General features: G+C 52.5%; 1 protein-coding gene across 1 annotated transcript in view; it reads left to right on the top strand.

The window, feature by feature from the left end:
- The window catches only part of FANCA (Fanconi anemia, complementation group A), a 75292-nt gene that overhangs the window by 47995 nt on the left and 18092 nt on the right, over nucleotides 1–9205 (top strand). The window contains exons 19-25 of the mRNA XM_012657159.1: nucleotides 2040–2116; nucleotides 3697–3810; nucleotides 4983–5119; nucleotides 5648–5718; nucleotides 5990–6086; nucleotides 6182–6369; nucleotides 8610–8706. Coding sequence (XP_012512613.1) covers nucleotides 2040–2116; nucleotides 3697–3810; nucleotides 4983–5119; nucleotides 5648–5718; nucleotides 5990–6086; nucleotides 6182–6369; nucleotides 8610–8706 — 781 coding nt within the window. The remainder of the gene's footprint in view (nucleotides 1–2039; nucleotides 2117–3696; nucleotides 3811–4982; nucleotides 5120–5647; nucleotides 5719–5989; nucleotides 6087–6181; nucleotides 6370–8609; nucleotides 8707–9205) is intronic.

A 9205-nucleotide genomic window follows, 5' to 3' on the forward strand; every position in this document is an offset into this window, starting at 1 on the left:
CTCCCCCAGCCCCTGGCAGCCACCCTGCTACTTACTGTCTCTGTGATTTGACTGCTCTGAAGTGGAATCATACAGCATTTGCCTCTCTGTGACTAGCTGATCTTCACTTAACATAATGTCCTCCAGGTTCATTCGTGTTGCTGCAAATGACAGAATTTCATTCTTTTTTTATAGCTAAACACTATTGCATTGTGTATATACCACGTTTTCTGTATCCATTCATCTGTTAATGGACACTCGAGCTTCTTAAGAAAGGATGGAAGTAAATTTTGCTGACACCTTCATTCAGCACTCAAACTTGATTGGTAGTTTAGCTGGGGATAGAAATCTCGGTTGGAAAGTCGTTCCTCACATTGTAAACAGTGTTGGTCCAGTGCCTTCCTGCTTCCAGCGCTGCTGTCGAGAAGTTAGAAGCTGTTACAATTTCTGATTCTTTGCATGTGGCCTTATAGTGTCTTCTCTTTGTTCTTCATGTTCTGAAATTTTATACCGATGTATTCCGATGGGGTCTAATTTTATTTCTTGGCTGAGCACGTGGTGTGCCTTTGGAAACTCATGGTCCTTCAATACTAAGAAATTTTCTTGGGTATTTTTAAACCGTTATGAAAAATTCCTAACAGATAGAAAAGTGGAATAGTGTCTGTTGCTCTAACAGTCTCCACAAACGGCCAGTCTCGTTCCACGTATACGCCTCAAATTCCCCAGCTGTCCGCTGTCCGGGTCACGCTGAAGGAAGTCCCACACGCTGATTGTTTCTTCCCTCACTGTTTCATTGAAGATACCCTTCCCTTCTGTGGCTTTTTCTCCTTGGAAGGCCTCTATTTTTTAGTTTTTAGACCTCCTTGACTGATCTTCTGATTTTTTTCCTCTTTGACATATTTTCTTTGTTTTTCCTCCCTTCTCCCTCCTTTCTGGCAGATGCCGTCACTTTACCTGCCCCTCGTTTGGTTGACGTTTCCATTTCTGCTGTCGGAGTGTCCCTTATGGCCGTCTGCTGTCAGCGGTGTCACGGTTGCAGTGCTGTGTCTCACCTCTCTTACAGTGTCAGCGATGTCTCAAGTTTCCTGTTAATATCTCCATTTATGTGAATTTGCTTTTTCTCTGAGTCGGTTTCTATTTGTTAAGCTATAGCTTTCTAATCACCAAAGCGGTACATGGTGTGCAGTGTGAGTTCTCTTCCTGAATTCTGGTCTGTCGTGATGGGGCTTTAACTTTGGAGCACAGCTGCATCCTCGTTCTTCTCTGTCTGTGTCTGGCTGAGCTCCGTTTGCAGGGTGGCTTGGGGACAGGCCCAGCAGTCGCGCCAGGGCGCACATGCTGCGCTCTCCACTCAGCCTTTCCTAGTGTGGCGCTGGTCTCACCGAGCGCCGTGCCGTCTGCCGTGCGGTCTCTGGTGCCGCGTGACCACCTGCTTGTGCTGGGGGTTGCAGTGCTCCCCCGACACACGGCGGCTTCGTGACCTGTGCCTGAAGGAGGGTGCCTGCCCGGGCCGAGCGCTCTGCTCACAGCGTCCTGCACCTTGGAGGCCAGTCCTGGCTCCTGCCCCACCAGCGCTGCCACGAGTCAGCAACACCAGCCCCTCTGGTGCCCGTGTCCTTATTACAGGACTTTGCTTTACAATTCTGCTTGTTTTTAGTGACATCGAGTGTTTTTCTTAGTGTTATTCGTTAAAAGTAATATAAATTCAGTTTTTGAATTTGGAAATTATCAAAAATTGAATGAGATAAATAAAAATAATTTATAATCCCACTGCCCAGTGGTAACCACTGTGGTTAAAAGTCTAATCTCTCAGATACTAATATGTGATTAATGTGACTTATTCTGAAACAGTACCATTTAAATCAGTATATGTACATTTTTAATCATATGTATGATTTTTCCTTAAAACAGGACCATACTGTGCATACCACACAGTGTTGTATTAATGTAATTTATTCAAACTGAATATAATTTTACTTTAAAATAATTTTTGGAATTGTAAATTTCAGAATTAATTCTAGTCATAGTTGACTTGATTTTATTGTTTTCTTCTAACCCAGAGCAGATAAGATCCCCCCACCTCTGTACTCCGCCTACTGCCGCGCCTGCTCCGCTGCCGAAGAGGAGACTCCAGAAGGTGAGGTTCACGGCTGCCCACCTGCCTCGCCTGCGCACCTGCAGCTCCCTGACTCTGTCTTCCAAAGCCTGCGCCGTGAGCTCGTGTGTGAGGTGGCGCCGGCTGGGGCCGGTGCACTGGATTCAGGGGGGTCCCCACCCCTGACGGCACAGGCCAGTTTTGGCGCGGGAGGGGCTGGCTCACAGGCCGCTGTCCTTGCAGGTCCTGCGAAGTCACCTGGCGTAGCGCTTGCTTAGCATGTGCTGTGTGCAGCACAGAGTCCCACTTTGTGATCCGCCATCTCTGTTTGTGCCTGGCTGAGGCCAGGATGTGTTTTCTGTGTGCCTGTCCCGTGCCTCAGTCTGAGGTCCAGGTGCCCTCTCGGCCCACGGCCTTGGTGCTGAAGTGTGTGGCCTTGGACTGGGTGCGTCACTTTCTGACCGTTCAGACAGTTCCATTAGCAGTATGAGCCGGGGTTCTTCAGGGACCAGCGATGCAGCCCCTGGTGCCCGGGGCTCCCGACTCACCAGGGCAACAGGGAGAGGCTGTCAGGAGGGACCAGTGTTTGTGTTTGACATCTGTAGGGCCAGGTAGGCCAAGTGAGACTTTTCTAACTGTAGCCCTGTCTTCCAGTTCTGTTTGCCAAAACCCCTCCTTTCACAAGCTTAGAAAATTTCCAACGACTATGGAGACCCAGGAAACTTCGGTGGGCAGAGAATGAAGGTCCTGGCCTCCCACCTGGACCAGTACTGGAGCAGCTCACGGCTGCGCTGGGATGTCGTGGTGGGGGCCGCGTCCACCAAGGAGGAGGAGGGTCCACTCCTGAGAGCTGTGCTCCTCAACCCTGGGCCTTCCCAAGTACTCAGTCCTAGTTTTGGGGACTTGCAGTGCGTTTTCTCATAATTTGTCTGATAGAGCTTAGGAGCAGAACCTCAGAGCCTGTGGGTTCTAATTTCGTTTTGGGTGAGACCTGCGTGTGCTGTGGTACGTTTTTATGCCTGTGTCTCCGCAGCCCCAGAGCTTGAACTTGTTTTGCTTTTAAAACGTGGTGTATCTTCCTTGTCATATTGAAAATGGTGTGTTGGAGGTTTAAACAAGCATCTTTTCAAGTATGCAATCAGGTCTAGTCTCTTTATAGTAAATCTATCCAGTGTTTGTTGCGCATTGGTCATTGTCTCTCGTATGCTAATTCCCTGTCGTCTTCCACATTCTGTTGTAAAACGCAGTGTGACCATGTTCCTTAGCAGTTCGAGGACAGGGACTAAACCCTGATGTGTGGTTCTGCCCCAGCCTTCCCAGCCCTCACCTTCCGGCTGTGCCTTGGTCTTTTCCCGCTATGCGTGTGCTTTTCACTGTTGCGACGATGCTGTACGCAGAACCATTTTTTTCCTTAGGCATTATAAATGTTTTAATTTCTGAAATGACAGCATCTACCATCAGAGAGGGGAGTCCATCTGCCTCCCCTAGACTCCAGCGCCCCATCAGCCGTGGGAATGAACAGTTCGTCTTCAACTGGGTGTGGTTTCCCTTTTCATAATGGAGAGTCCTGTTAAATGTGTTTCCAGTCTGGCCTGACTGTTAAAACTGCCCACCCCTCTCAGATGCAGCCCCAGGAACAGGGACAGAGCCTGGCTGTGCTGAGGAGGCCCTGGGACAGCTCACGGCTGCGCTGGGAGAGCTCAGAGCCTGCATGAGAGACCCCGACCGATACGATGGTGAGCACAGGTGCTTGTGTCCGAGCGTGTGCACCTGTGGGTGGAGTGCGGTCCAGCCCGTGGTGGTTGGACTTGACCGTGGGCTGACGGGTGTTGAAGGCTCTGCCTTCTTTCAGAGACAGCGGACTCGGTCCCACCCGAGCTGTCACAAACCCTTGGCAGAAGATGGACGTTCTGCTGTTTGGCATCTGAGTAGGGCAGGTGAAGGGGAAAGGAAAGAGAAGTTAGGAGGACGTGTGGCTTTCTTCCTCATCCTCTCTGCCTGAGGAGACGCAACGTCACACACGTTGCGTCTCACCCTGTGATCCTGCCTCCACACGGCTGTTCCATAAAACAGCAAGTGCGCGTCTGCCCACAGTCAGCACCAGCTTCAGAGCACCTGCCGCTCCACAGCCGTGACGCACTTTTAGGTCGTTATTACGACACGTGCAGAGTCTAAGACTAATATGCCATGTTTTTACTGAGTGGCTGTAGTAGCTTTATATTTATTATGAATCAACGTCATTCAAACCCAGACCGAGCGTCTCATGGAGGAAATATTAGCACAGCTTCCTTCGTGTGGCTGCCCTGGCTGGCGCGTGGCGCCTCAGACACGACCTCTGCTTGAGCCAAGCCGAGAATGTCACGAGCACCCCTTTCGAGACGGTGCTTGCGCAGAATGTGGTGTTCGGGGGATGTTGAGGAAAAGTTCCAGCATTTAATCAAAAGATTGATAAATGTCAGAGCTGCCCTCTTTCTAAAAGCAACAGATTTTCACGTTTGAGTGGCGTAGTTGGGCCCATGTGTCGTGGTCTCTGGATAGCTGGTGTCCAGGAGGGCCTCTGGCACATGCTCAGACAGATGCACGGTGCTTGGGAGAGCCGGCCTGGGGTTTCAGACGGAGAAGATGAAGGGGGAGGTTTGTACTGGTGAAGGAGGGTGTTGGCCCCTCAGGCAATCAGGGAGCAGCAGTGGGTGGACGCCAGCACGTGCCCAGTGTCTCAGGGCTGCAGCCTCCCGGCATTTTCACGACCCCACCTCCAACGTGGAAAAACTCACCTCGCTGCTGCCTGGCAGCGGCGCAGGGCCAGGGGAGGGGTCACACCTGTAGGGAGGCCGGGGCTCCCCTGCAGTCCAGCCCCACACACCTCTCCACCCACGTTTCCCTTAGCCGACTCGTGTCTTGCTTGCAGTTGTATCTGCGCAGATGGCAGTGATTTCTGAAAGACTGCGCGCTGCCTCGCGTCACGGTAAGGATGACGGCAGCTGTGAGATGTCAAAGGTTCGGCTCAGCGTTGTCACTCCGAAACTCAAGCAGCAGGAACAGGAGGTGGGTGTGAGCACCTTTGGATACAGTTCCAGGGGCTCAGCTGTTCCTCAGATCATGCAGAAAGTCCTACGTGTACACTCTTCTTGATGTGCGTTTGTTTTGCTGGGTAACTATACATGTTGAAATCAGATGTCCAGGGCCTGGGTGGTGTGTACCAGGGTCAGTCCGTTCTCCCCCAGCCTTTCTGTGTGTGGAGAACTCTTTTTACATTGTTAATAAAGAATACGTGACAAAGGCCATTTGCAGCCCCAAAGCCTGATATTGTATTTTTTGGTTCTTACAGAGCGTCACTAGTGTCGTGTTCCATGATTGGAGATGGCATAACAACTGTTGGCCTGTTCTAGTCCTGGGATTTGGGGAGGGGTCCTTGGTACCGACGTGTGTTGTTGTTTTCTCTCCAAACGCAAGCCTGTCTTACAGTTCTGTCTGCGAAGCAGAACCGCAGTGTCAGTGGTGTGAATGGGACGTCAGGGTTACTTTACGTTGCTCTGGTCCGTGGGATACCTTCTCAGGATCGTGTCTCTGCAGGTGGTGGATCTCCTGCTGACGTCTTTTTGTCAGAACCTGATGGTGGCCTCCAGCTTCGCGCCCCCAGAGAGGTAAAGGCTCAAAAGTCTCACTGAGTGGTTTGACCTGCTCTAGGTGCCTCTTCCTGCTGTGCTGAGGCCATGGGCCGGGGGAGCTCTGCCGGGCAGGAAGGGACGGCAGTGCCGAGTCCCACACGTGGGGACGCGGCAGGAAGCCACAGAAGCTGGTTGTTATGGGGAATGATCTGGCTTCTTGCTGGGGCTCCTGTGCCTAGGCTGCCCACTGGGGCACGTGCAGGGCCGAGGGTGGCCGGTGCTGACGGTGCTGGGGCTGTCCGTGCAGGCAGGGCCCCTGGGCCACCCTGTTCGTGAGGACCGTGTGTGGGTGCTCGCTGCTGCCAGAGGTGCTTTCCCGGCTCTGCCAGCTGCTCCGCCTCCAGGTAGGCACCTGTTTCCGGCTTGTCTTCAGTGCCTCGGACCTTCCAGCTGGGAGGCGGGCTGTCCGCTCTGCCACCAGCCCTCACTCTCCTTCCAGGGCCTGAGCCTGAGTGCCTCACACGTGCTGGGGTTGGCCGCTCTGGCTGTCCACCTGGGCGAGTCCAGGTCTGCGTTCCCAGAGGTAGATGTGGGTCCTCCTGCCCCTGCCGGGGGCCTTGCCTTCCCCGACCTGCTCGACAGCCTCCTCACCTGCAGGACGAGGGAGTCCTCACTCTTCTGCCTGAAGTAAGCCTCCACTCTTGCCCAGTCACCTCCTCCCTCCTCTCTCAAGAAAAGTAACACATGGTCACTAGATAAAATTGGAAAAAACAGGCATGCAGAAAACCATACCACCCCCAGGGAGTCACTTGCTAGCATTCAGTGTATATCCTTCTGGGACTTCACTTTATGTGTGATGTGCAGGTTTGTTTCTCTGTCTATAAAAATGGGGTCATACTACTTTAGTAAACTGCTGAAATTAACCTTACTAAAATTAATAACAGATTGTAAATGTCTTTCCACATCATTGTTTTCCTTCCACGACCTGGGAGCTGCATCTGTCCTGGGGTTGTCGGCAGTAGGTTGAACCAGTTCCCTATGGTTTGGTTTTGGGTTTCCCGGCATTCAGCAGCCATGCAGTATGCACTGTCTTTCTAGGGTGAATCCCAAGGGAACTACACAGTCAAAAAGTAAACTTGCAGGGTTTTGAGATGCTCACCCTACCAATTTGTGTCAGTACACACCCCACTGTGCATTCAGTCCACACGTATTCACTGGGCAGGGCTGTTCAAGTCCCGTTCCTGCCCCTGCCCCCTTCTCTGCAGGGCCCCTTGACAGCACGCCGGGGCCTGTGCTGAGTGGAAGGGAGGCCCCTGGGGACTGTGTAGGGTGGGGATGGGCTCGTCGTGGCCAGAGGCCAGGAGACTCTAGTGGGAGTTGGTAGTGAGGACTGGGGCCAGCTCCTGGGCTCCATGGGCAGAGCTAAGCCCAGGTTAGGCGGAGAGCACCATCACAATGCCCAAGAGACCCTGTGGGGGCCAAGTGGGCAGTTGGCATTAGGACAAGGTGTGGGCGGAGGCACCGATGGGGGGCTCTCTGAGAAAAGGTGTAAGAGGTGTACACAGAGGTGACAGCCCGTGCAGGTTGCCTACCCACCATGTGTGGACCTCAGGCAGCAGGCACACAGCACCGCTGGGGCGCAGAGTGGTCTAGCCCCTCCCGGGCATTTGGCAACACTGATGGCCCGTGAGGAGTCGTCCTGGGTGCCTCGCCGGCCCCAGAGCCCAGAACACACAGTGCTGGATGTCTGTCTGCCTCTGTGCAGCGGTGACACAAGACAGCCACACGTCGAGGTTGGGAGCTGGGGAGGGACATCACCACCCACTGGGAAAGGAAGGAAAGAGGCCTCTGGATATGTGTGCAACTAAAGAGAGCGACAGCTGGGCTGCGTATCTCGTACTGCCTCTTACGGAAGAAGGGAAGGGAGTGATGTGTACATCTGTGTTTATAAAAGACACCCAGGACACTAAGAATATCGCAGCAGTGATCTGTGCTGGGAATGGTCATTTTAAAGTCACCTTTGCCTTGTGGACTCTCATTCTGACGCTCCCTGGGTACGAGTGAGAATTGATTGTTCACGTGGGTGCTGATTGTTCACTGTTACTTCCTCCTGTGGGGATTGTCTTGTTTTCCCTTCGGCTGGTGCTTGGGAGTGTGTCTTGTTTTCCTGCCAGCACGTTAGGGGAGGGTGAAGGGGCAGCCTGCGTGCGGACCTGGTGGCACCCAAGGATGGCAGCAATGTGGCCTCTGTCACCTTCCCTGGGCCCCGGCGACAGTTCTGTCCTCGCCCATCCTCACCCACGCTCCACGGCCTGCTGTGGGCAACGCTGCAGGCGCGGCTGAAGCTGCCTTGCGTTCACTCTCTGCATGAACACGTGATCATCTCAGAAACACGGCACAAGCTTTTCTGTGTAGTTCTTTTTTTTTTTAAATTTTCTTCATGTCATCTTTGCGCAGGGGCCATGCTGAAGTGAGCACATCTTCTCTGTGGTTGTGTAGACTTCCTCTCACGTCACAGCACACACAGCGAAAGGTGTCTGTGCCTCTCATAGAGCGTCCTCCCCACCACTAGGGGCCTGGCCACACCCTCTCCGTTGCTTTTGTTTCTGGGGTGGTTGTTGTCCACACGCGTGTGCACAGGGAAACACAAACCTGTGTTTGCACACGGTCCAAGTGCTCGCGTGTTGCCTCGTGTCTGTCTTCAGTGTGGCAGGAGCTTGTGGTGGCCGTGGCTCCAGCTCAGGGGAGATGCTCCCGTCGTGGGTGAGCCCGTGAGAGGCTGCGGGAAGGTTTTCTAAACCCAGCACTGAGGCTTGGACCGTCTGGTTTAGGGTGCACTAAACTCGATTTTGTGAAAGTCACACTTACTTTTTCTTCATGCTTTATTCTATGTGGATCACATTTGTATATTATTTTTCTATTTTCAGATTTTGTACAGCGGCCATTTCTTATTCTTTGTGCAAATTCTCTTCCCAGTCACGTGATGTTTTGTACAATTGTTTACCTCTGGGCCTCATAAAAAAGGTAGGTCCGCTAGGTTCCCCTTCCCATTCTTCTCTAAACCACGTGGGCAGAGGTCTTCTCTACCTCAGCATTTACCTCGCGTGCGGTTTTGTCACATATGATGCTGTCTCGTCTGTGTGGCCTTCCTCACACACCGACGGTGGAAGGCCACCTTTTCTTCCTGTTCCAGTTTAAATTGGGGCTCTCAGGTGATAAGCATCCCCGCTTTTTAAAAGAAATAGATAGTGATATTTATAGAATAGGTAATTTCTTTTTCTTTTTTTTGAGACAGAGTCTCACTCTGTCACTTGGGCTAGAGTGCTGTGGTGTCATCATAGCTCACTGCAGCCTCGAACTTCTGGGCTCAAGCGATCCTCCTGCCTCAGCCTCCAAGCAGCTGGGACTACAGGTGCACACCACGATGCCCGACTAATTTTTCTATTTATAGTAGAGACGGGTTTCGCTCTTGCTCAGGCTAGTCTCGAACTCCTGAGCTCAAAAGATCCTCCCACCTCGGCCT

This window comes from Propithecus coquereli, unplaced genomic scaffold (assembly GCF_000956105.1).
Source record: "Propithecus coquereli isolate 6110/MARCELLA unplaced genomic scaffold, Pcoq_1.0 Scaffold531, whole genome shotgun sequence".
Classification (NCBI taxonomy): Eukaryota; Metazoa; Chordata; class Mammalia; order Primates; family Indriidae; genus Propithecus; species Propithecus coquereli.